The sequence below is a fragment of the Quercus suber genome, unplaced genomic scaffold (genome assembly GCF_002906115.3).
Source record: "Quercus suber isolate HL8 unplaced genomic scaffold, Cork oak 2.0 scaffold_801, whole genome shotgun sequence".
NCBI lineage: Eukaryota > Viridiplantae > Streptophyta > Magnoliopsida > Fagales > Fagaceae > Quercus > Quercus suber.
Genome location: NW_027070236.1, coordinates 99,902 through 126,752, shown reverse-complemented (window position 1 = coordinate 126,752; position 26,851 = coordinate 99,902). Strand labels below are relative to the sequence as shown.

General features: G+C 34.2%; 1 protein-coding gene across 5 annotated transcripts; it reads left to right on the top strand.

Moving 5' to 3' along the window:
* Positions 1-1,163: 1,163 nt before the first annotated feature.
* On the top strand, positions 1,164-23,874 carry LOC111987726 (molybdopterin biosynthesis protein CNX1). 5 transcript variants are annotated; one of them, XR_010626590.1, is made up of 16 exons: positions 1,164-1,491; positions 2,221-2,419; positions 2,802-2,928; positions 4,116-4,246; positions 5,096-5,197; positions 5,334-5,417; positions 5,749-5,976; positions 6,205-6,395; positions 6,504-6,608; positions 6,786-7,094; positions 13,303-13,460; positions 13,575-13,681; positions 14,642-14,698; positions 18,203-18,449; positions 20,686-20,751; positions 23,177-23,874. XR_010626590.1 is itself a non-coding variant. In XM_065767401.1 (15 exons), exons 2-14 carry the CDS (start codon positions 2,222-2,224, stop codon positions 18,419-18,421), a joined length of 2,016 nt encoding a protein of 671 aa, XP_065623473.1. In that variant the 5' UTR covers positions 1,164-1,496; position 2,221; the 3' UTR covers positions 18,422-18,449; positions 20,571-20,664. The 5 variants fall into 5 exon arrangements, 3 of the variants coding, with proteins under 3 accessions (XP_065623473.1, XP_065623472.1, XP_065623471.1); XR_010626589.1 differs by having other exon boundaries at positions 1,164-1,496; XM_065767401.1 differs by lacking the exons at positions 20,686-20,751; positions 23,177-23,874 and adding an exon at positions 20,571-20,664 and having other exon boundaries at positions 1,164-1,496.
* Positions 23,875-26,851: the final 2,977 nt, after the last annotated feature.

Genomic DNA, 26,851 nt, shown 5'->3' with positions numbered 1-26,851 from the left:
AACATAATTTTGATAAAAGATACAAGTTTTTATGTGTGTTTGTGTGTTTGTGCATGTGTGTGGTGGTTTGTCTTAGCTAATGAATTAGTACCACAACTAGGCCCCTAACAATTTTTTTTTTTTGTTGGCTCTATCCTTGACGATGAGGTTGTTAAAATTGTGTTTAACATGTTATAATATATGCCTCACTTAAAAGAGTTTGTATTAATTATTAGAAAAAAGAAGGAGAAATATGTTGAATACATAAATCATAAATATAAATGTGGAGCTTCTTACTAAATGTGATGACGAAGAATTACAACATACAACAATGGTTGTGGTAGTCACGCAACCCCTCACAACATGAGGGTGTACATTATCGTTAGTTCCTTAGAAGATATGACAACACTAGTCGAAGTATGTGATCTCACCACTCAACGCGAGTATGTTCCATTCAAACCAAATCCCTTTTCATATTGTTGAAATTATAGTGGTGAATGATATATTTATTAGTGTAATTACATATTTTATTCCTTGCACAAGTATCATAGGTGCCCATTCATTCATGCATCCCCAATAATTGAACAATAAAATAATTTCCAAATGTGGAGCTTCTTACTAAACGTGATAATAAAGAATTACGACATACAACAATGATTGTAGTGGTCATGCAACCCATCGTAACATGAAGGTGTACACTATCGTTAATTCCTTACAATGCCAACACTAATCGAAGTATATGATCTCACCACTCAATGCGAGTTTGTTCCATTCGAACCAAATCCCCCTTCATGTTGTCAAAAATATAGTGGTAAATGATATATTTATTAGTGTAAATACATATTTTATTGCTTGTGCAAGTATGATGTGCCCGTTCATTCATGCATCCCCAATAATTGAACGATAAAATAATTTCCAAATGACTAAAGAGTTTTGTCACCCAATATATTTACTAAAATAAGTTATCTAAGACTCTACATCCTCGATTATTTCCGATTATTGAATTATCACTAAATAATTACAAAAAGAAATTATATATAAAAAAAGTCCCAAATGAAGACATTCATCTTTATTTTCAAATTTAGCCTAATGCCAATCAGGCTAAGACTTTTCAAAACTTACTATTTTTAATTTTTGTTGGGAGATCCTATTCGTTCTCCATATAATCCATACATACACCGCCAATATTTCGACCTGCCCCGGTCTCTATCTTAGAAAAAGAAAAAGAAAAAAAAGAAGAAAGAACAAAGAATCTCTAGTCGTCTCCCCACAACCGCATTCACAGCGCACCACCTCACTCTCTAAACCATCACACCTCCATTTTAAGCCCCCCAGCCCCAAGTCCACAATTCTCATTCAAACCAAACCTCAAACACCTTACCTGCACTAAACAAACCCATCTCCTCGCCAACCACCACGACTCTCACCTCTACCTTTCTCGATCACCACTCACCGCACACCACCGCCGTGACCGCAAGCTCCTCACCGTCGCCGTCGCCTGAAGCTTTGGGGGTAAGGTAACTCTCTCTAATGCGTCTAAACCATTTGATTATCGGTTTGACTGGACGCATTGAACTTGTGCGTGATCATATTTTATATATCATGAGCTTGCTTTACTAGCTTTATGCTAGTCTTATGGGCACCAGTTTTATCATTATTTCTAATTTTCTTAGTTCATTATTTTTTGAATGCCCACATGGATGAATAGCCTGAGATTTTTCTTGGAGAGATAGTTTTAACCTATGGCGTATGCATGTGATCATTGCTCTTTATTACACCAATTGGTTTTTGGTGTTGGCAGAGATTAAATTTAAATTCTGTTTGTTTAAGGTTTTTTGTTTTTTTAATGCTAATGATTTACTCACAATTTTCTGACTCTATGTGTGCATTTGTCTTGGCAGTTTCCCTTTAGACCTTTTCATTCTACAGTATTTGGTTTTTGCATTTCAATTGTGTGTAATAGAGGTTTTGTTTATTGCTATACTTGTTCAAAGATATAGCCAATGAGCTCTAGCTCAACTGGCACTCCTTCCCTTACAAATTCTAAGTGGAGGGTGAGGTCACAGGTTCAAACTTCAAAGACCCATTGGGTGTGCGTGTAACTTACCAAAAAACAAAAGAAGAAATAGAAAAAAAAAAACTTGTTCAAAGATATGAGTGGCATTGCATTTCAATTAGATCAGTATTCTTAAACCATACTCCTCTCTAACTATGATTGTCATGAAAAATGGGTAAAATCAGAATGGAGGACACTTCTAAGCTCACTGAATGTAGAACCAAGTCAACGATGGTTTCAGTAGACGAGGCTCTCCAAATAGTGTTGAGCGTGGCTCAACGTCTACCGCCTGTGACCATTCCCCTTCTCGATGCTCTTGGCAAGGTCTTGGCTGAGGACATTCGAGCACCTGATCCTTTGCCCCCTTATCCAGCTTCTGTTAAGGTAATTAATTTCGAGGAAGATTACACTTTAGCTACTTGTGGTTTGGGTTGCAAATTACCCAGGTCTTATTGTACTGCTTTTGGTTTATAAGTTTAATGTATTTGGACTGTAATAAGGAAGCTATTGCATGTTTTTTAATTTTTTTCCCGAGACATTTAATTTATACATGCGAAATTTAATGATTTGAGGGTAGAAAAGTATTAAAGGATTGACTTGAAGTAGGTAAAATGCAAGTTTTAAACACTAGGTTGGCAAATCAAACTTGACCCAAACCAAAGTGTATATATATATATATATATTCTAAATAATTGATAAGCTATACTAGATCTAGTTCATGCTTTAATTTTGGGATCATTGGTGATATAGATCATTTTTTGGGCAGGATGGTTATGCTGTAATTGCTGCAGATGGGCCAGGTGAATATTCGGTTATTGCTGAAGCAAGAGCTGGGAATGATGGAGTTGGAGTGATTGTGACTCCTGGAACTGTTGCATATGTAACAACTGGAGGTTGTTTATGCTTACTCTGAATTTGTTATGCATGATTGTGAGATTTTATTGATATGAAAAAAAAAAAAAATCTGTTTTCTTAAGCTTTTGGGACAAGTACCTGTGCATGTTAGAGTTAGAGCATCAAGTCCCAAAGTTAGTTCATTTGGAATGTTAAAGTGCAAGTAACACCATGCTATATCTAAAAAGTTGGTGTAATCCAATGTGGCTGGAACATGGTGCTTTAAGAAAGGAAGTAAAATACTTATAAAAAAAAGGGTAGTAAAGTATTACCGAAGCAGGATAGCTTAGTAGTCTCAACTCTCAAGTTCATACACTGCCTTTCAAATTAAAGGTAGTGGAAATGCACTAGTAATGATGCATAAATAGAAAATGTAGATGAAGAATTTAAGAATTAGGCTTTCATTAAATTAAAATAGTTAAACTCACTTGATGGGAAGGACCTTCCGCAGACCTAAGTAACGTATATAATAACCATATAGTCCAAATCTGTTACCATAATGGAATCTTTGTAATAAGTACCTAGGGACTAGGTTGGAACCCACGAAAGATTTTGGACAGTAAGTTTCTTCTGGAAAATTGTCAACATCACACACATATAAAAGTACTCACGAAGAGATCCTTTAAATTTCTGCACGAAGTTTTCTATCTTATGTAAAATAACTGTCGTAACTTCTAAACTTAAAACACCATATGCCATGATCTCTGAAACCATAAAGAGTTAAGTCTATTAGATGATGCATGTGCTGCCCACATACTAAAATACTATAATTAAAAATTTGGAAGCTGCCTTCTCTTTCCACTTTTGCATCATCTATTTGGTAATTATTCTTGAGTCAAGTTTGAAAGACCTTTTCAATTCAAAGATACAGCTTGACAGATGAATCAGTCCTAATCTTATTTTAGTTAGATGTACTGTGGTAAATTTAACTGTTGTCTTTTGCAATGGTTAGGGTATTGGAACATTAAAGATATCCATCTATATCCTAAATTGTGGTAGTTCATACTTGTCCAAAAAAATAATGTTTACCTAATAAAATTTAAAAGTTGTCATAGAAAATTTCTGTAGCCATTGAAATTACTTTTAAGCTCTAGATATTTCAAAGTATTCATTTGCAAGTTAAATTTCATTTTTCATATCAATATATGATCCCTCCATTCCCTTCTTTGATTTTTCTTTCTCCCAGGACCAATACCTGATGGTGCTGATGCAGTTGTTCAAGTTGAGGACACTGAGCAAATTGAAAATGCTTCGGTTGAATCAAAAAGAGTAAAAATATTGGTACAAACTAATGAAGGTGTTGATATACGTCCAGTGGTATGATTCATTTTTTCTTTAGAATAATGCTTATGATTTTATTGAAATAATTATTCAGTCAATTATTTTTTGATAAATAAAATAGTAGAGATAAAAATCATTCAAACGATTATGAATATATTTACATTTTCTTATTACTTTAAAATAAAGGGCTATGGCCCATCAACTTTTTTAACAATGTGGTTGTAGCATGAGTAGTTGTTACTAAATTTAGATGAGTTGATTCTTGCAACAATACCAACTCCTAAGACACATTAAGATCCATGGCTTTTGGCTTTTTGCAAACGGTTATTCTTGTGTTTATGATTTATAAATTGTTAGTTAGGAGTTGATATCATATTTTTTTTGGTCACCCATTTTCTTTGCCTTTTTTCACTTTATTACTTATAAAGAAAGTAGATTGAGGATTCTTTGGGACGAAAGGACAGTTTTTTTAAAGACATTATATAAGATGCACGCAGAGCAGAGGAAAAGAATGTTTTATCCTTAAGGAAAAACTTTTGGACTAGAGGGATTGTAAAATCTATGCAAGTGTCACTTGTCAGTTTTGTTACTGAAGGATGCATATATTTCCCACCTCCCCTCCCCCCGCCTAAAAAAAAAAAACTCATGGTTCTGCCCCTTTTTGCTAGTATCATGTGTCAATTATGTTACTTAAGGACTGTTTTACAAATAGAAGGATCGTTATGAGATGCTTGCTATGAAGAGTCTGATGTGGGAGTTACAATTGACACTTCCGCATGGTTTTGTCTTCCTTCAATATGATCCAATAAAAGCCCAAATTATCATGTGTGTAGCATCATTTTTTGTTTGAGCTATCATATCTTTAAGCTGACAAGTGTTTGCCAGGGATGCGACATTGAACAAGATGCCATAGTTTTAAAATCTGGAGAAAGAGTAGGTGCTTCAGAAATTGGCTTACTTGCTGCCATGGGGGTAATGATGGTGAAGGTAGTAATACTACTTATTTTGTATTTAAAATATAGTCAAACACTGACCTCTGGGGAGGATATAGTGTACAACCATTTGTACTTTTTTTTTTTTTCCAAAAAAAATCTTGTTACTGAGTGCTAATGTTGTAATGCAGGTATATCCTACCCCAACAATTGGTGTGCTTTCTACTGGAGATGAGCTCTCAGAGCCAGCAACCAAGGTTCTGAGTCGTGGCCAGGTACCACACTTACTCCAAACTGCATTTAAAAAAAGAAAAGAAAAAAAAGTAAGGCCAATCCGATTGTTAATTGATATAAAGAGCTTCAAACTGCATAATTTGGCCTCTCTCTCTGTCCCGATTTCTTATTATTTTTCTTGATAAGCCTTATAGTTGTTAAAGGGCTCAGAATACTTCTTTGTTATAAAAGGGAATATATTCACATTGGTTTTTCTGTCCAAAACTTACACTATGGGGCTCATCTGAGGTTCCTAAAATGCATTGGATTTTGGGCAAGATTAGCTTATATCTTTTATGTCATTTATAAGTTAAGCTCATTGACCTACTGCAGATTAGGGACTCCAACCGTGCTATGTTACTGGCAGCTGCAGTACAACAGCAGTGCAAAGTTCTTGACCTTGGCATTGCTAGGGATGATGAAGATGAACTTGAGAGAATCTTAGATACTGCTTTATCTGCTGGGATTGATATTCTTCTAACTTCTGGAGGTGTTTCCATGGGAGACAAGGATTTTGTCAAGCCATTGCTTGCAAAGAGAGGGACAGTGTATTATAGTAAGGTAGACCGATGGCCTATTCTTTTTGAGAAGTTGTCTGATGCAACTTGTACTTTGGTAGTTGGAACGAACTGCTCAATATCATGATGTGTGAGACTTGATCCAGATATCTGGAGTTTGATAAGCATAGATATATAAATATATTATCATAGTTTGATATTTGATTGGGTTCAATACTGATTGGGTGCATGTGTAACTAACCAAATAGGGAATAAATGATTGCATTTTCAGGTTTTCATGAAACCAGGGAAACCTTTGACATTTGCTGAGATCAATTTAGAACGAGCAGAGAGCATAATGCAGAAAAAAATACTTGCATTTGGGTTGCCAGGGAATCCAGTGAGCTGTATAGTTTGTTTTGATCTTTTTGTGATCCCCACCATCCGCCATCTTTCTGGATGGGGAAACACTCATCTTTTCAGGTTGCTAAAGCTTAAAAATAGAGCTCTCTCTCTCTCCCCTTTCAATTTTGTTAATAGTGATTTAGTAGAGTGATTGATAGTCATTTGCTTTTCTTTTATAATATGCAGAGTGCAGGCTCGTCTTCAGCAGCCTATAAAGACAGATTTAGCTCGACCAGAATTCCATCGTGCCATTATTAGGTGGGAAGTCAATGATGGCTCAGGCAATCCTGGGTAAGTTCTTTTGATATGGTGTCATTTAGGATAGGGAGTGTAATACTTTTATGGTTGAAGTTTGAAGTGGATCCTTTGTAGGAAATGATTTCCTATTTGACTTTGCCTCGATTTTGTTATTTATTTCATTTTCTGCTCCCAATTGCATTAATATAATGGATCCATTTTTTCTATCAGTTTTGTTGCTGAAAGTACTGGTCATCAGAGAAGCAGCCGGCTTTTAAGTATGAAGGCAGCTAATGCTTTGTTGGAGTTGCCAGCAAAAGGCAGTGTCATATCTGCTGGGACTTCTGTTTCAGCCATTATAATTTCTGACTTAAGCAGTACTTCCATTTGCAATAGTTCCTTATCATTTGATTCAACTTCTGCTTCCAAAGGAAGTTCATCGCAAGAAATAATTTCAGATGAGTCTCAGAATGCTGAGGTCAGAGTAGCTCTTCTTACAGTGAGTGATACTGTTGCATCAGGGGCTGGGCCTGATCGAAGGTATTGTACTACAAGTTGCTTTCTCTATGTTGTGACCATTTCTGTGTTTTTCTCCTTGAAAGTAGAACCTTTTTATTATAGCTCCCTCCCCCTGGTGGCTAGTTTGACTGTAAAACACTTAACCCCTAAATATCAGTTTGTGACACCTGATGGTACTGTTGTTTTTTCTGTCAACATTCATGAAAATTTCACATGTGCACTGCCTAATGAGATTGTGGCACATTCTCACTTTGTGTTTATAACATCTGTTACACATCTTCCTGAATTAGTTTTTAAAAAATAAAAAAGAAAAAAGTAGAAAAATGCTTACACCATAATTCAGGAGTCTAATTGATGCAGGACCGTTAAGAAAGTTCAGCACTATACTAGGTTTCTTGATGAATTCTTGAATAAGGAGTGATGTTTAAGAGTTTAGGTCAGAAAAGTATGAATGTTGACGGCTGTTTGGGCTGAAACAGGGGATAAACAAAAAATAACATAAATAAAACACTAGGCAATAACACCTAGGTCTTCCTAAGCATCACACCTAGGGTTCCTTGGCATCAAACCTTGGAGAAGTTTGCATCACACAAACAAAGCTTAAAATAAGCTGCTGAATTTTATTAATCAAAATATTCTGAAATAACATGACTACAAAAAAGCCTTTATGTAGAGGCTATAGTGATCCTTTTCCTAGTAGGACTTGGACTCTAAATAACGTATTCCTAGAATGAATAGAAATACTAATAATAGTTAAATAAAAACTTAATAATACGTAAACATAAAATAAGACTCATGGGCCTTTGGTACGGCCAAGGACATCCCTTTCCAGATTTCTAGAAATTACAAAATTGCCCTTATTCTAATAGAACTTAATTAAAACTGATCCAGCAGCTTCTCAACCTAAAAGACTCAATACTAATAACTAAAATGACCCATCAAAGGTGCAAAGAAGGTCCGACATCAAAACTAGACCACAATTCTTGAATCTTTGTATATTTAATCTTCTTTTTCCTTGAGTTCTTCCTTGTCCTCATCACTAATGCATAACATGGATGATGATGATGATGTGGCATGGTGACATGGCACAAGGCCAAAAAAAGCCTAAAGGCTTAATTTCACGTGCTATATGGTTATAGTGGTAAATTCCACATGTGCCAAGTTTGTTGTAGTATTTAACATTTGGAGGGAAAATAAGCTAGTGGCACATGCGCATGCTAGATTTTACAAAGTTGTTAGAAGTAAAAGCCAATGTGCTTTATTAAACTTGTATTATGTGATTAATATGTTACAATTGTATTTTAGCATGTGATAAATGTGAGTTAGTTATGGATGATCTCATCAGCAATAACTAACTTCTAGCTATAAATATCCATGTACATGCATTGTAAAGGGAGATTGATTGTTAGTAAATTTTAAATTTTTTCAGATTTGAGTTTATATTGAGGTGTGAATTCCCTCTCTTTCTCTACCTTCTCACTTTCGCTCTAGAGTCTTTGTGTGTGTAGAAAATGCAAGTATTAAACTCATTGCATTACATCACCACCATATTCTCATACAGCTCCTTCTCTCTCTCTTTCTCTTTCTCTCTCTTTCCAAAACACATTTTTATGCTTCTTTCAAAATTCCTCAAATTCCCTAAAAGGTGAATAATGAGAAAATTAAATTCATACTGATCATCAATTCACTTGAAAATCCAATAAGAAAAATATCATAATATGTTCATGTTAGAATTACTTAAGTATACCAATCCAATCCTAGAACACATTAGAACAATCTAGAGGTTGTCATTAGATGATCAAGGTTTGCTGACGTTAGCATTCGTACATTGCTGACTTCAACACCAACATGATCACTAGATTCCGGTGACCACATGATATGAGTTGCTGGCCTCCCCTGGTGATTATGGTGATCCATTGTATTTTGAAGCCAGATTATGGTGATCCATAGTATTTTGAAGCCATCTTATATGATTTTTTAATATTTTTCAGTGGTTTTTTTTTGGGTATTTTTGGCACTATATTTTTTATTTGTGATATTCGGAGTTAGTATGCTAGTTTTGTGGTGGGTCTACTCCCATGAGGCCCGGATATGACTTAGGAAGCCCGTAGTGATGGTTGTTTGCTGATGTATGGGGTTTGGTGGATAATTTTGTGGATTTTGAGACTTTCAAAGTTTCGGCCGTTCACAAAATTTTAATCTAGATTTCCTTGTTGATTTGTTTCTGGCTTTGGGAAGTTTGGTCAGCCTTGGAGAATGAAAATTTTTGAAAGTTTGTTGCAATTTTACTCTGTGGGGCTGTTGTTTAATTTGTGAATTTTTTTTTTTTTGGTGGCTTGGGTTTATATGTGTGCTCTGATTTGGTAGATTTCCTTTGTTTTGGGTTAATCATTCTTGTTGAGTTTTGTTATCGTTTTATGTTTCCTTAAATGTGTTTGATATGATTGAAGAAAAATCTCTTGCCCTGGGTGATGATGTGACTATATTTTTTCGGTCAAATGTTATAATTTATTTGGCTTGCACACACGCAGTGAAAATCAAATTGTGGGCAAACAAATGTTGAAATATTTGATGGAGAACCCTACTTTTAAGGAAGATACTTATGAGATCTGGATGAGTGAGAATTCAATTGTTATGGGATGGTTGTGGCATTGCATGGAAATCAAATTGCTACTATAATTGAATTTTATGACTCTTTTTAAGAAGATTTGAGACTATTGCAGAATTTGTCGTATCAGAGTAATGTTTCTCATGTTTATGAGATATATGAAAAGATTTTCACTACTAAACAGTCTGAGAAACTGTTTTCTAAGTATTATAGTGATCTTAAGAAAGTATGGAATCAATTACTACAATACTGACCTTTTACTACTGATTTAAAGCAACAGAAGCAACATTGGGAGGTCTTAATGATTGCTTCTTTGTTATTTGGTTTAACTCTGATCTAAATGGGTTCAAAGACTGGATTCTTGCTAGTGAGACCTTACCTTTAGCTGCTAATACTTATTCTTGATTATTGCGCTCATCCTTGGGACAAAACTCCACAGTGAATGGCACCACTGTCAGTTCTTTAGAGTCTTCTACTTTAGTTTTGAGTAGTGGAAGCTGTGATATTCTTTTGGTGATTTTCATTGTGGTTGTGGAGGCTGTGGCTTTTTGTTGTGGTTCTCATGGTTTGATCATTGTGGTGGTACCAATTATTGTAGGTTAAAGTGCGAGGCATACTTAAGCGCAAATTCCTTCTAGACCCTAGGTGCAAATCGCGCACTTGATTGAAGTGAAGCGCACATTTATAAAAATATAATGTAACAAATTTGAAAATAATTATTAATGGGTGATACAATAGTCAAGCGATCAAGTAATCATGTAATTTGAAATATAATTTTTTATATCATTCTTTTTATCGCTTATTCACTTAATGACTTAATGAGTATTAATCAATATAAGTCTAACTGCACAGTTTAAGTTCCAACAAAAGTGGTATTCTTTCTCTGGGTTGCTTCATTGGGGAAGATCTTAACAACAGATAACTTGAGGAAGTGAAACATTGTATTGGTGAGTTGGTGTTGTATGTGTAAGGTTAGTGGGGAGATAGTGGGTCACTTGATGTTGTGTTCTCCTATTGTAAGAGAATTGTAAAATATGGTTTTTGCTCTCTTTGGGGTCTGATGGGTGATGCCTGGAATAGTTGTTGATTTACTAGCTTGCTGGAAAGGTCGATTTGGGTGACATTGGAATAGTGCTATAGGAAGGCTATCCCTCATTGCTTACTATGGTGCATATGGAAGGATAGAAAGGAAAGTAACTTTGACGGGTGTGAGAGGAGAATTCTAGAGTTGAAAGCTCACTTTTTAAGAACTCTAATTAAATGGGTGATGGCATCGAGAAGTTTCTCATGCCCAAACTTATTAAAGTTCATTGATTACTGTAGCATGATATACATCTGGTAGACTTCCTGTGTACTTGATTCTTTTCTAGTTTCTAATAAATAAAAGAAAGTCTAAGTGCATGGTACATTATGTGTTCAACATCAGCGACTAAAGTAACTTAACAATTGTCACAAATGAATTAAATCATACTTTTTTTTTCATGAATGAACTAGGAGTTTTGGGACATGGAACTTTTGGTATGAAGCGGAAAATTCAAGGGAATATGTGTAAAGGTGGAGGGGTGGGCCTAAGTGTATAGTAGCATACTATAAAATTGACTTTATATGCCATACCAACGGTTTATTTCTATGGTATTAAGATCAGATGGCTACAATTCATAATTTTTATGTTTTTATTTTCAAAAAAATTTAACATGCTCAGAAAACTGCACTTTGAGCTTATTGAACATGCTCCAAAAGGCACGCTTCTTCAAATGCATCTCGCTTTAGAGGCGAAAAGCCCTAGGGCTTTGATGCTTCACGCTTAAGTGCGCTTTTATCAATATTTGTATCAATCATAATGAGCCTTTGTAAGGTAAAATATGACAAGCTAGATTGTGTGCATCAGGTCATTTATAAAACTGCACAACCACAACCTACTACTCCGTTTAGGCATGCAACTCTTGGTTTTGATTCTTATGATGCATTCACTGCTCAGATTAGCGAGCTCGTTCAACAATTATGCACCACACTTCCCTCTTCTTCCATTTCTAAATTAGTTAATTCAGGTAATGTTTCATGAGTGGCCAATTCATTCCCATCTTGGGTCATTAATTCCGATGCTAACAAACACATATTTGGTTTATCATCCTCCAATTCTAATTAGATTTTTAAACACTAATTCGTTCTAGCGGATCATTCGATGCGGGAAGCACATAGAAATATTTACTTTTGAATTAGTTTAATTTAATTATGGAAGTACAATGTATTTTTCTTTGTAAATTGTATTTTATTTTAGGTATCATTAGTTGGTTAGGTATGTTAGAATTATGGTTAAATGATTAAATTCATTATTTCTTGGTAGCTTAAATTTTTGGGAGAATTAGTAGCTTATCAACTATTGCACTGATAATGGCTAATAATATCCTTGGATATTTCCATTTGTTGATTTTTCTTCCTTCTAATGATGTTCAACTTGAAATTGGAAGGTTAATGCCAAAACTGGAAATGCATCTGGATACTCCTTTTTGAATGATTGTTTCAAAAAGGTCACTTAATTGATGCCAAAGCAAAATAGCAAAGTTGATGTTTCTCCTTGTCGAAGTGGAACATTGGAAGCACTAAATACTTTGCCACAATATGTTTGTGATAGCTTTGGAGCTCAGCTCAATAAGCTCTTGCCAATGCATACTCCCTCCCAACTCCTCCTCCCCCAAACCATCCCCAACAGCAAAGGTGCAGGTTGCAACTTAGTATGTAACTATGTTTTTGTGTCAATGCCTCAATGCTTCCTCACTCAGTACTTGTGAAACTAGGGCTGTGGTCTCGAAGGGTCGTGTAAATAGCTGATCGTTGGCAAATGTTGTGAATTGCTGTGACTTATGCTGGACTTGCTTATTAGAAATATATGAAAACTTGAATTGGCAACAGACAACCTTCGTAAAAGACGAGTGATAGTGCTTGACTGGTGCTATATGTGTAAGAGGTGTGGGGAGTCGGTGGATCATCTTCTACTTCATTGCTCCATAACTTGGGAGTTGTGGTCTTTGGTTTTCTGCTTGTTTGGTATTCAATGGGTTATGCCTCATACTGTTCTTGAGTTGTTTGAGGCTTGGCAAGGAAAGTTTGCGCGACATCGTCACATTGATGTTTGGAAATTAGTGCCTCACTGCTTGATTTGGTGCATTTGACGAGAAAGGAATGCTAGAAGCTTTGAGGGTTTTGAACGCTCTTTGCTGGAGATTAAGTCTTTTTTCTTACACACTCTCTTTGAATGGAGTGTGGTTTTTTCTCATTTTTCTTGTTCTTCCTTTTCTATTTTTCTTGACCGTTGTTCTTTTGTTTCTTGATTTGTGCCCTCATAGTACATCCCCAATGTACTCGGCTTGGCAATCGTTTTATTATTAATAATATTTTTACGTTATTTATCAAAAAAAAAAAAGTTTCCATTTTTATTAAGAAGCATTTCTCATCTGAAACCAGTGACTTATAAAGAGTAGGTTACTTTTTTTTTTGTTTTTGTTTTGGTCGAGAAGCTTAAGTTCGGCCATAAATTTGACATTTGTACTTATCTTTTTCCCTCAATTTGTGCCTCTACATCTTAAAATTTTAATTATTTCTTGAATGTTTTCAAATCTTCAGTGGTCCTAGGGCAGTTTCTGTTGTAAATTCATCATCAGAAAGGTTAGGAGGAGCAAGGGTAGTTGCAACAGCTGTGGTTCCAGATGAAGTGAGCAAGATTAAGGATGTTCTACAGAGATGGAGTGATATCGACAAAATGGATCTGATTCTTACCCTTGGTAAGATTCTTGCTTTTCTTCCGGCTTTCATTTCCTTGGATGAATGTACGATAATATCTTTATCTTATTTTCCAAAAGCTTTCTTCCTTTTTATGACAAATATTCTCAATGAAGGTGGCACTGGTTTCACCCCAAGAGATGTAACCCCTGAAGCAACAAAAGAGCTGATTGAGAAAGAAACACCTGGTCTCATACATGTAATGACGCAAGAGAGTTTAAAGGTATTACCAATTTATGTATGTTTGTTACTAATTCAGTACTTTTGTGTATAAAGGGATGAATACTTGTCTGCATTTCTGTTTATTATTTTAGTTCCTTGATTTGAAAGGATTTTAAATTGCTCAAATGGCATTTCCTCCTCTTGTAAAAGCAAGATGGAGGATGAGGTCATGGGTTCATGACCCACTGTGTGTGTGTGTGTGTAATTATTAATCTTTTATTATTTCCTTGTGGAAATTTTTTTAAAATGAAGTCCTGATCAGAGACTGATTTGCAAGAAATTTCATATTTTTTTAATAATAATAGTAATAATAAAATTATTATTATTATTATTATTATTATGTTTTTACCTTTTATTCTAATCTGATTTTTACTGTTCTCTGCTATATAAAACACTGTTCCTTTTATCACTATAAATGGACCCTCGTGGTACTTTTCTGCATGGGTATATTTGCTCCCTATCAGTTTGTAGAAAAAGGTTTTTTTTTTTTTTTTTTTTTTTTTTTTTCTTTGTAATAAGTAATAAACATATATTACAAGAGCACAAAAGGTATAAATGACGAACAGAAATATAATAACATCTAAATTTCAACATAGAAGAAAACAAAAAGCATTTTGTTGCAGCTATCCATCTGTATAACGTTCTAAGAAACAGGAGCTTGATGTCGTGAACTGCAGTTTCTTGTCCTTTAAATGCATGATAGTTTCATGTACGCCAAGACAGTATCATTTTAATCTAAAGGTGTCAAAGTATTGAGCCAACGAGCCTCATCAATGATTGCTATTCTTAAATGCTACCCATAAACCCCTTTTCCCACCAAAATAAAAATAATAATAAAAATACATATTTAGTTGTTTAAACAACGGACCTGTTACTCTTTATTAGTCCTTTAATTGAAATCCATTTATTAAATTAATCTTATCTGTTACTGATTTTCTCCCCTTTGTCTTTTCTTAAACAGGTGACACCATTTGCTATGCTCTCACGCTCTGCAGCTGGAATACGGGGATCATCATTGGTAAGGCCACTAATTATTTTGTTTGCTAATTTCTTATCATGATGGTGTATTTGTTTGTGAAATCAGATTTTTTTATTATTATAAATATTCTGACATGGGAAGGAATTGCAAGTCTTTAAAATTTCCCGTTGATGGTGAATTCAACATTATTGGTAAAGTCAACAGGCAAATAAAGAGGAAATTGGATTCTTAAAGGGGAAATTAGGAGGGGGCCTGCCATGAAAACCTTCAGAATGGCCTGGTATTAACTGAGGAATGGTTTCTCAATTTCACTATAAATAATATGGCTATACAAAATGCAATGGAAAATTTGGAAAGTGCATAGAATGGAAATTTTCTGTTTTTCTTCCCATAGAAATTGCATGCATAAGTTTGCCCTTTTGGAAAGTTACCTCAAAACGATGATAGATTTAGTTAAGAACCTATCTCCATTGCAAATAATCTTGATAGAATGGTATTTGACAGCTTGTGAGGTTTTATGAACAATATTGTAGTTAATAGTTGTCATTTCAAATGCTATTTGAATTGCTATTATAAGATGCTATGTTATTTCAAATGGAATGATTTAATTTTTTCATGGATGATCTTAATAATCTTTTACATAGTATGTTAAATGTATGTATCACACGAATCAATATCATCACCCAAATTTTCTGCTTCATAAGTGCCAATGATCTTTGGACCAATGGCATCTCCTACCATTGCAAACATGGGGTTGAAGGTGTAGTCATTGGTTTAGTCCTGTACTGGTGTTTAGTTGTATTCGCAAATCCAAAAAAGAAAATATTTCTAGGATTTCTTTGTGGAAGCATATTCGAAGCGGTGGGGAGAGATTTCCAAAGCATGTGGGATTCATTGTTGGGGATGGAATTCAGATTCCATTTTGGCATGTTCGGTGTGTAGATGTGTTTTTCCTGATTTATTTGCCATTTTAGTGAATAAAGGTGCTATAATCTCAGAGCACATTCATTGAGAGAGTGGGGTGCTTCATTGGTGTGCAATTTTTTCTCATGCTTTACATGATTCGGAGTTAGAATTTTGTATAGAACTTTTATGAGTTTCTTAATAAAATTCAAATTTCTGAGAAAGGTATGGATAGGATGGGGTTCTATATCTAATTTGATGTGATATCTACTATTGGGCTTTGCCAGGGGAATCTAGATTGGATTTTCCTTGGAAGTCAATATTGAGGATAAATTTGACAGAAGGAGATGGAAATACGAAGTTTTTTTTACCGGTTTGCAAATTCACATATGCTGTCAAATCACGTTTGGAGCATAGAGATGGATGAGAGGCTACTAGTAGAGCAAAGAGAGTTAGGAGGGGATAACCCGTTTCTATGAGAACCTATATAGTGAAACAGAGCCTTGGTGACAAAAGTGTATGCGATGCAATTCTCCTCTATAAGTAAGGAGCAGAGTGGTTGGTTAGAAAGACTATTGATGAAGGGGAGGTATGTGGAGCTATTACAGGAATGAATGGAGAGATGGCCGCTAGATCGGATGGTTTTGCTATGCATACTTCCAAAAAATGATGGGATGTGTCAAAGGAAGATGTAATGCAATTCCTTTAGGAATTTAATGGGAGAGAGTCCTTTGAAAGGAGTATCAATGTGTTACTTATCAAAAAGAAAGGAGTATCAATGTGTTGTTTATAGTTAATATTTCTAAGAAAACTGGTGCTAAAAATATCAAGGATATTTGGCCTACCAGTTAGGTAGGGAGCTTGTATAAGGTTTTAGCAGCAAACTGTCTGAAATGAGTAGTGTCAATTGGTGTATGACTCATAGAATGCTTTGCAAAGGGATGTCATATCCTCGATTCGGTGTTGATACTTGATAGTAAATGAATGTGTGGATGGTGGAGAAGGCGTATGATCATGTCCAATGGGGATGTCTTCTATACATGCTGGCGAGAGATGGTTTTGGGGAGAAATGGAGGAACCGGATTCATATATGCATTCTTTTGTGTCATTCTCAGTCTTGCTTAATGGGTGTCCTTTTGGATTTTTCCCTAGTTCATGGGGATTCTTTTCAGGCATATTCAGGCATTGAGATATTTGTTTTGGTTTGAAGTAGTTATGGGGTTAAGGGCGATTCTAAATAAAAGTGAAATGGTGCGAGTGGGAGAAGTGACTGAGTTGGAATCTCAAGCCACCATTATGGGATGTAACTCATGTAAGGTCAGTGCACTTCCTATGACTTATTGGGCTCTTCCNGGGGGGGGGGGGGGGGGGGGGGGGGGAGGGGTAAGAGTTACTCTCATCAAGAGCACTCTTTCAAGTGTGCCCTCATATTTTGTCTTTATTTATGATCCCTGCTAATGTTGCTAATTGGTTGGAAAAGCTGCAGTGGGATTTCTCGTTAGTGGGCTTAGGGGAGGAGAGGAAAGTTCAGTTGATAGACTGGAAGCAAGTGACACTACCTGTGAGAACAGGATTTTAGGCATTAAAAAATTAAGTGCCTTTGAGCCTGCATTGTTGGGTAAGTGGCATTGGTGCTTCCCTCAAGAGAAAGGTCATGTTTGGAGGTGTGTAGTGAGTATTAAATATGGGGAGCAAGATGGGGATGGACATCCAAAGAAGTATGAATGTCAAATTGGAGTGGGGTTGGCAAAAGGGACTAGAGCAGGCTGGGAGTCATTTTACAAATTGATTAGATTCAGAATTGGTGGTGGTGTGAGAGTGAAGTTCTGGCAGGATGTTTGATGTAAGGATGGGGCTCTTAACTTGTTATTCCCAGACCTCTTCTGTATAGCAGTAATAGAAATGTTGTGGTGAATGAGCACATGGATGTTAGGGGAGGTGGAGCACATCCAATATACGCAAATGATGGTTCTCATTTGTTAATAAAATTCAATTGTTACCTAAAAAAAAGACTCATAAGAAGGTAAAATTTTTCATTTGGGAAATGGTTCGTGGTAAAATCTTGACAATAGATAACTTTCATAGGTGCGGCATAATTATTGTTAGATTGGTGTTGCATGTGTGAGGTTGTTGGGAAGATGTTGATGATCTCTTTCTAAATTGTGTTATAGCTGGGGAGGTTTTGGTCTTTGGGTTTTGTCTTTTTTGAAGTTTCTTGGGTAATCTCATGATCAGTGAAGGAGCTTGCATCTTGATCGGGAGGAGATGTTCAGAGAAACCATATTTCAGAGGTTTGAATTTAATCTCCTATGTTTATGTGGAGTATATGCAAGGAATGATATTACAGGACATTTGAAGAAGTTCAGACATCAATGCTTCAATTAAGGCTTTTATTTCTGATATCTTTATTCAAATGGCTAAGAGACATTGGGAACCTTTCTTGTACTTCTCTTATTGATTTTTTTAGATCTTTGTAAATCTAGATGCTAATTCTTGGGGGTGCTCTTGTATATTCCCCGTGTACCAGGGCTTTGCCTTTTTTCTTTCTAATAAAATTTTATTACTTATTAAAATTATAAATAACTTGGTTGTCAAGGTGTGGTGGTTCTATTCCCTTGATATAAGTTTCTTTACATTCAGATCATCAACATGCCTGGGAATCCAAATGCTGTTGCTGAGTGCGTGGAAGCTTTGTTGCCTGCCCTAAAGCATGCATTAAAGCAGATAAAGGGGGATAAAAGAGAGAAACATCCCCGTCATGTCCCTCATGCACAAGCAGCACCTGTAGATGTGTGGGAGCATAGTTATAAAATGGCATCTGGTGGTGGCAAAGAGCCTGGTTCTTCTTGTTCCCATTGAAGAAGTATTGTGGAGGAGCAGTAAGCATGTAATTTCTTAATTTAATGTTGGTGTACCTTGTATAGAATGTGAAACTGCATGTTTACAAATTTTGTTTTTAGTTTAAACTAATTACTCAACATTTTCTTCTTTGAATACTTCATTCAGTTATTTGTTGCAGTTTCAGTGTTTACTTATTTGTTGAAGGCTATATATATATATATATATATCTTTGTAGATGTAAGTTCTGTTTTGTTAAAAAAGAGGAATTACTTGACACCTTTTTCCAGCTTGCTATTTCTTTGTACTTGGTTGTAGTTAGAGTTTCCTTTATAAACATATTTGTCGGTCCAAATTCTACAAATCTAATAGCCTTTATAACTATGTGATGTCCCTTTCATTAAAAAAAGGAAAGGTCTTGGTTTCAAACCATAGGAGGGGTGTTATTTTAGTAGGGACTCCAATTTCTAAACCTACTGTTATTGTTTGATTGATAAATTATACTCCCTCCGTCCTACTTTTTTTATCCTCTATTCTATTTTGAGATGTCCCAAAATATTGTCTTGTTTCTAAAAATAATAGTCATTAATTTACTAATGTTCCTATTATACCTCTATTAATTTACTAATTTAATTTTTTGATAAATTTTTTTAAGGGTAGTTTTGGAAACTTATACATTTTGAAAAGGTAGACAAGACAATAAATAATGTTCCCTTAAAAAGTTTGACTTTTCAAACAGGGCATAAAAAGTGGGACGGAGGGAGTATAAGATTAAAGAAATGGAAAATGAGAATGCACTTATTCCCCTTAGAAAGTGGTTAAGTGTCAAAGTAATCTTGAATTGCTCCGCAAAGATCTTGGATATTGTTGACCATGATGTCAATAATAAATAGTGAGAAGTTATTCTTTTTCTTTTTCGGGTTTCAATTTTAATTTCCCAAGGCGATCAACATTGAATCCATATCTCTTTGCACTGATTATAGATGAACTAACTAGATCAATTTAGGATGAAGTCCCTTGTTTATGCTTTTTGCAAATTATATAGTTTTAGTGGATAAGACTAGATGTAGAGTTAATGTCAAATTAGAAATTTAGAGAGATACTTTAGAATCTAAGGATTTGGACTAAGTAGGATAACAATAGAGTAAGTTTAGTAAGAGAACAAAGATGAAGAGGTTGTTTGACTTGATGGTCAAGAGATACCAGAGAGTGATTTCTTTTGATATCTTTGATCAATGAATCATAAGGATTGAGAGATTGAAACTGATGTGAATCATAGGATAACAGCAAGGTGGATGAAACAAAAAACTGCATTAAAAGTATTGTGTGATTGTAGAATACCTATTATGTTAAAGGAAAAAATTATGAGTAGTTATGTTGTATGGTTTTGAATGTTGGGCTATTAAGAAGTAACATATTCATAAAATAAGTGCAGCTAAAATGAGAATGTTAAGCTGTATAAACTGAAATATGAAAAAAATGGGATTCAAAATGAAGAAATTCACTAAAAGATGAAATGGCCTTTATTGATCAAAATATAATAGAAAGTTGCTTGAGATGGTTTGGTCATGTGCAGAGGAGAGTGATTAATGCAACAATAAGGAAGAGTGGGCTGATTCAAGTCAAAGGAACGAAAAAATGTAGAGGATGACCTAAATTAACATTAGTAGAAAAGTAAAAACAGACATGTCAATTAAGGAGGTAATTGAAGGTATGATGTTGGGTAGGATAGATGGCGGAAAAGAATACATTAGGATGACCTTGATTAGTTTGTTGAGGACCTCCGACTCAAAACTTTGGCACTAAAGCTTGGCTGTTGTAATTTTAATTTCCTGGGACAATGTTAATGATTGGTCTTAACCATATCCTTATTGGGGCTTCTAAAAGCATATTCTTGTAAGCATTTTTTAGTGTTTTATGTACCTCTATGTGAATATGAATTGCTTTGATCTAAATCCATTTTTATGAACTTTTAATTAATTCCTGTTTCTTGAGGATTGAAACTCTCTAAAATAACATTCTGTGTCATTGTATCTTTTCTGGAAAATGCTAATCTGAACAGTATAACTTTATTCAATCCAAATTCTCCCATTTGAATGCTTCATCTTACTTTCAGTAAAGCATTACAGTCATGTTTCGACTTTTGAGTGTGCTTGGTTTCCCTTTGAAGTTACTAAAAGATGCAGAAGCTATCCAAATTCTCCCATTTGAATGCTTCATCTTACTTTCAGTAAAGCATTACAGTCATGTTTCGACTTTTGAGTGTGCTTGGTTTCCCTTTGAAGTTACTAAAAGATGCAGAAGCTAAGTTCACCCTTGAAGACCAAGTCCTTGGGTTGTGAGGAGGCCAGGTACATAAACTTTTTCATTGAAGTTGAGTTATATCTGCTTTATCAATATGTTTACAATTGAATTTCACTGTATTTGGCCTTGATATCATGCTCTTGTCTTAGTAATGCAATAAGAATAATAACCTTTATTGCAAACTTAACAAACTCGGTAAAATGTTTTTTACTTTCTTTCTTGAAGCAAAGCAATTACCATAATTTCCTTAATTCCTAAGGTGTTCTCATCTTACTTAATTCAGATAGGTTTATAGCGATTATTTTAAAGAAAAAACAAGTTTCAATAATTACAAATTGAGAAAAATTGACATTCATGGGTGAATGAATATCAGTCAAATCGTAAAGCAATAGATGGAGTTTTTAGATAATGGTTTTTTTTCCCTTTATTATCATTCGTAATCTGTTTTAGCTTGTGAAATTTGAAAGAAAAGAATGTTTGGATGGATGTTATATTAGAATAAATATTGACAAATTGGTGTTGCATGTGTAAATTAACTGGTGGGTTTGTTGTTTGCTTGTTTACCACATTGCTCAATTTGTTAATAATTGTGGTCGTTTATTTTTACTAGCACTATGCATGGGCATTTTTACTTTCATTTTTATTTTACTGGCAAACTTTGGTTAAAATCAATATATATATTTTTATTTTAATTAAATATAATAATATATTTAATAAATTACTCTAAAAGCATAGTTTAGTCCAGTGATAAAATTTATAGAATATAAATATCTTACATTTTAGAGCAATATAAATTGAACTTATTAACAAATAACCATGCAAATTGCCCATAATTATTGACTTTTAGAGGAAATCTAATTCTAAAACTAGTTTTTAATTAATTCATGCAATTGCAAATCAGATAGAAAAAATTTGCCTGTTATTGTCTCTTGTATGTAGGGTCTGAATGCTAATTTTGTTAAATTATCTTAGTGGTTATCAGTTTTTAATGCATAATATGAATCTGTGTTCAATATCTAATGAATTTTTTTTTTTTGGTTAAAAACATTGCTGCATTTATTAATGATCTTTTTCAAAAAACTCAAACTCTACAATACAATATATTTTCCATCATCATTACAGAGTGAAACTATTGCTAAAAAATACTTTGCTAATTCGTTCTATTTTTTTTCCCCATTAAGCTTCATTTCTGATTTCTTTGTGAAATAGCAATAAAAGGTTTTTCTAATGGCTCATCTAGGTTGTATCTTGGCGTGGCCATTGCACAATAGTTCTTTATTCAAATCTCTATTTTTAGTAAAACATACTTAAATCAAGTACCTGCATATTTTTTATTTATTAACAAGGATAAAATTTCTTGAAATTAGTTTTAACGTCAAATACTTCCAAATATGTAAAATTATGCAGATGTTTATGAATTTGTCTACCGTGTATATCTTCAATTTGGGTACCATTCAACTAGGACTAAACTTTATTTGAGTTTCAAATTTTATATATTATATAAGATTAGGTAATTTTAGAGGTGACATAGGTGATGCATAGAAGATGGTGAGCATAATTTTTTTATTGGAAAGGAATGTTTTTATGGGATAGAAGCAGTTTTATTTGGAAGTGACTTTGATGATGCTTACAAGATGGTCGGCGTTTACTTTTATTGGAAATGAATGTTTGGGTGGAATAGAGGCAGTTTTTATTTGGAACACTATGCTCTTTGTCTTATGGGGATGGTTTGGAGAGAGGAATAATCACAGTTTTAATGGGTGGAGATACCTATTCTGGATCTTAATTCTATTCTTATGTACATTTGTTTTAGTGCGCTAAGGTGTTTGGCAATGTTTCAGTTGCTTCTTTTGTGGACTTTAGTGACTTTAAATCTCTTTGTTTATCGTTAGGGAAATTCTTTGTATACACTTCCTGTATACTTTGGATTTTATTTTGTTAATAAAATATTCATATTTCCTATTAAGAAAAGCTGTAGGAAAATTTTCAAAGTTTGTTCTCAAATATAATACACTTTCCCATAGTGATAATGACAAACACTTAGTTTCATGTATTGATTTGTATGGTCTACTGTTTGCATAATATGTTACAACTTGATTTGATCTGTCCATGTTCCTCTCCTTACTTAATTTTGGTAGACTTTGGATGTTGAATTGAGATAGTTTTTATCTTTGAATTTTGTTGAACTCGGCTGCCTGTCAATTGCTTCCTAGTTTAACTTGAATGAGTATGTTTCAAGTACTTTCTATATGGTCTCATAATTAATAAAGCTGGGGAGACTAGCTTTATGTTTCATTGCACGAGTTTTGTGCTTGATTAGGACTGACTTGTAGCTTTATTAGATCAACAGAAGATAGGAGATTAGCTTTGGTTGTAAGCATACTCATGCAATTGAAAATGTCATCTTACGAAATTTGTTTTCGTGTTCTCTCACTGTGTGTGTGTCCACATGCATGCCTTTATGTGTGTTAGGAGGAGCCAGGAGGATCACCCTGAGGGAGGGGGGAACATTTCTTTTTAGGAATGCTGAGATTATCATCACTGCAAGTACTATTTGGTAGCTTGGAACAAGATGCCCTGCTCCTCTTACTGTAGCAGATGTCGCTCTGTCGTATGCAACCACATATCCTCAACCTGTCATATGAATATCTCATTTTGGTATGTGGAATTTTTTTTAATTAAAAGTATAGTTATGCCTACCCATCAAGGTATAGCCTTGTAGTTGGAGGCTTGGGATGAGTTGTAGATCTAGACATCCTGAATTTGATCTCTGCTAGAAGTTTTCCTAGATTACCTGATACACAGTTCTGCCAGGTGGAATTGTGTATTTGTGGTTTACTCTACAGGGGTGGGTCTAGAGGGCCTTGTCTTGGTAAGGTTCCATGTCATAAAAATAAAAAATAAAAAAAAAAGAAAAAGAAAAAGAAAAAGTATAGTTACATCCTGCCAAACTTTATAAAAGTAAGGTATATCATGTCATCGTCAGCTTGGGCTGAAGTTTCTCTTCCTTGACTGCTGATGCTTTATGATTACACTTATCGCTTTAATGTTTGTAAAAGTAGATATTCTGTATAAGATGTCAATCATTCTAATATCTGTAAAAAATTAGAGCAAAAGACCAAAATTGAAAAGGTTTGCAGTATTTTATAACAATGCCACTTGTTTAATTAGTCTTTGATTTAATAATGCCACTTCCAGTATGACCTGTTATTCTGTAGCTTGATGGTTGTACTAATTTATTTATTATCTTCGATGTCCTTGAAAAATTAAATCAAACTTATCCCAAATTTTAGATATCAAAATATAATTTACTAAAAAAAAAATTATATTGTTTTTCCAAAGCACAGTACTCTACATTTATTGAGGGGGCGGCTCAAAGCCTAAGGCCTCCAATTAAAAAAGCCTCATCCCAATAAAAAGGGAATCCCATCTTGTGAATGAATAATTTCTTTTTACATCTTTATAATCGCATTGGTGGAGGTATATTTTTTTAAAAAAAATTAAAATTGATAAATCTAATTTAAATCGATTGAATTGGTCATATCATCATTAAAAATAAGATGTTAACAAAATCTATAGGCAAAAACTTAATTAATGATTTTTGTATCAAGAAGCGAGAATTAATAACTATAAAAAAATATATATCCCTTTTAAAATTATTGCCTTAAAACTATAAATTGTATTAAGCAAACTCTGTGATGTGTATGCTTCATCCCTGCATTAATGTCTATTGTGGGGGCAATATTTATATACTTGAAGCAGTGTTTCGAGCTCTTACATATAGAGTGGGCCCTGAGAGCCCGGAGTAATGCTCCGATAGCATATAAGTTTTCTCCCTCTTATGGGCCGAGATTGTCAGTGGGGGTTTTTAGTGGAGTCCTCATGGTTATTGCATCAAAAGATGTGGAAACTACCCATTATGGCAATCAAGATATTTGTTGGAATATCCAGTTAGCTCATAGAATTTTCAGCCAGATCTATAAACAGTGTGAAGCAGATGATTATTAATACAAATCAAAAAAGAAGATGAAAGAGGGGGTATACTGTCACAAACTTTTTGATAATTTTGTCACAGTTTTACTGCATGACGTAATTTACTATTTTATTTCAATCATTCATGAAGTGGCAAAATTGTGAAAAAAATTTGTGACACTAACCTGACTCCGACTTAAATGTTTTCTTCTTGCCTTTCACTTTTGGCATCCACCATGTATTATTCTCATAATAATAATTAAATAGAAGTGGCTTACATGAATTTCAATAAATAATAAGGGTCCCACTTCACCTACTCAGCCAGCCAACACAAAATTCCAATTTGCAAGAAAAAGATAAAGAAAATTAGTGTGTTTTTTGTTTAGAAATAAAAATGGGTGCAATATTCATTTGTCAAGTTTTAGATTTTTTTTTTTTTTTTTTTTTTTGTTTCTTTTAATGATATTTTGAAAGTTTGAGTAATATTCGTGCAACTTTGTTTTCAGTGAGTGACCCACCACTACTTGCCCACCAACTTCATGACATGATTTTGAGTTGAATTTTCAAAAGGAAGGGAAAAATCTGGTGCATTTCTTCTGTTTTAAGATTTGGTAGGATTGAGCATTGAAATTTGACTTAACAATGAGATCTATTACCGAATGAGACAAAAAGTTTGCTGGATGTACTTTCTTTTTGTTAGAGCATTCGCAGCAGTAGAGTTAAAAATTTAACTTTTTAACTCCATCAAAGTTACTTTATTTATTATACCTACACACCTGCTGCAGCAGTGTATCTATTTTAACTATCAACACAATAAAATAATATAAATATCACAATAAATATATACCCTACAATAAAATAATATATCTCACAACCCAAAAAAACATCCCAGCACTGACTACAACCTCCTCTACAATCAGCCACAGCCACCACTACCACCACCACCACCAACACAGACACAATCAAACCCACAACAAAATAAATCCCCAAACAACCATCATAGTCACTAATCTACCACCACAGCCACCAAGCCCACAGGAAAAAAAAAAAAAAAATCAAACACCGCACCACCAAACCATAGCCACAACAACCACTATCGCCACCACCACAGCCATCAAACCTACATAAGAAAAAAAAAAATCAAACATCATCCCACAATTACAGCTATCAAACCCATAGAGAAAAAAAAAAATCAAACATTATTCCACCACCATAGCCGGTGGATCGACGGCGTGGGTCTAGGTCTTGCGGCGAGGATCGACGGTGGCGTGGGTCTGGGTCTGGCGGCGAGGATCGACGGCGTGGATCTGACGGCGAGGTTCGACGGTGGCGTGGGTCGGCAATGTGGGCTTGGGCTGGCAGCGGAGAGAGAGAGAGAGAGAGAGAGAGAGAGAGAGAGAGAGAATGTTAATATTTTAATCAGGTAAGGATTAAAATATTATTATTTTTTTTTAGCTCTCATGAACAGTGCACATCTATTTATAGATGTGCACTGTAACAATGGAGCTAAAATTTTTAGATTTACCTCCATTGCTGCAGCAAGACTTTTGTGTTTATGGAGCTAAATTTTAGCAATATAGCATTATACCTTCACTGCTGCGAATGCTCTTACCTTTTAGTTTTTACTTTTTAGCTATACTTTTTAGCTAATTTAAAATAAAATTGGTTTAGAATTTTATGAATAATGATATATGGGTTATATTTCCAGTATTTTGATAACACATCTTAGAGATATATATTATGCGATTTGAGTTGGCGTCTTTCACCTAAATTGGGTAATCTTTATTACTAAAAATAGTTGTTCTTTAAAATGAGCTGTAACCTTATAAATCTATTTATAAATTTGGTTATAAGTTGTAATCTTAGAATAAAATTTAAAATTTATTTTAGGAAATATCTTATTTATACAATTATATTCTTTAGAACATAATATATTTTAGATTTGAGAGAGAAATGAGTTATTTTTTGTAGATTTATTTATTTATTTATAATTGTTATGTAGATATGAAAAATTTGTTTATTTGGAAATATATTAATGTTAGAAATTATTACAACAGCTAAAGAATAGCTATTACTATTCTTTTAGAGATGAATAATTATTTTTCATTTTAAAGAATAACTATTCATAAGCAATGACTATTCTCTATAATAAAAACATAATTAAACTACTAAATA

What these genes read in the sequence shown, in the direction of transcription:
- LOC111987726 (XM_065767401.1), top strand. Translation starts at nt 2,222, where the DNA reads ATGGAGGACACTTCTAAGCTCACTGAATGTAGAACCAAGTCAACGATG. An exon ending in GGGGCTGGGCCTGATCGAAG is followed by an intron (nt 7,095 to 13,302) that starts GTATTGTACTAC and finishes TCAAATCTTCAG; the next exon opens with TGGTCCTAGGGCAGTTTCTG. An exon ending in GAATACGGGGATCATCATTG is followed by an intron (nt 14,699 to 18,202) that starts GTAAGGCCACTA and finishes CTTTACATTCAG; the next exon opens with ATCATCAACATGCCTGGGAA.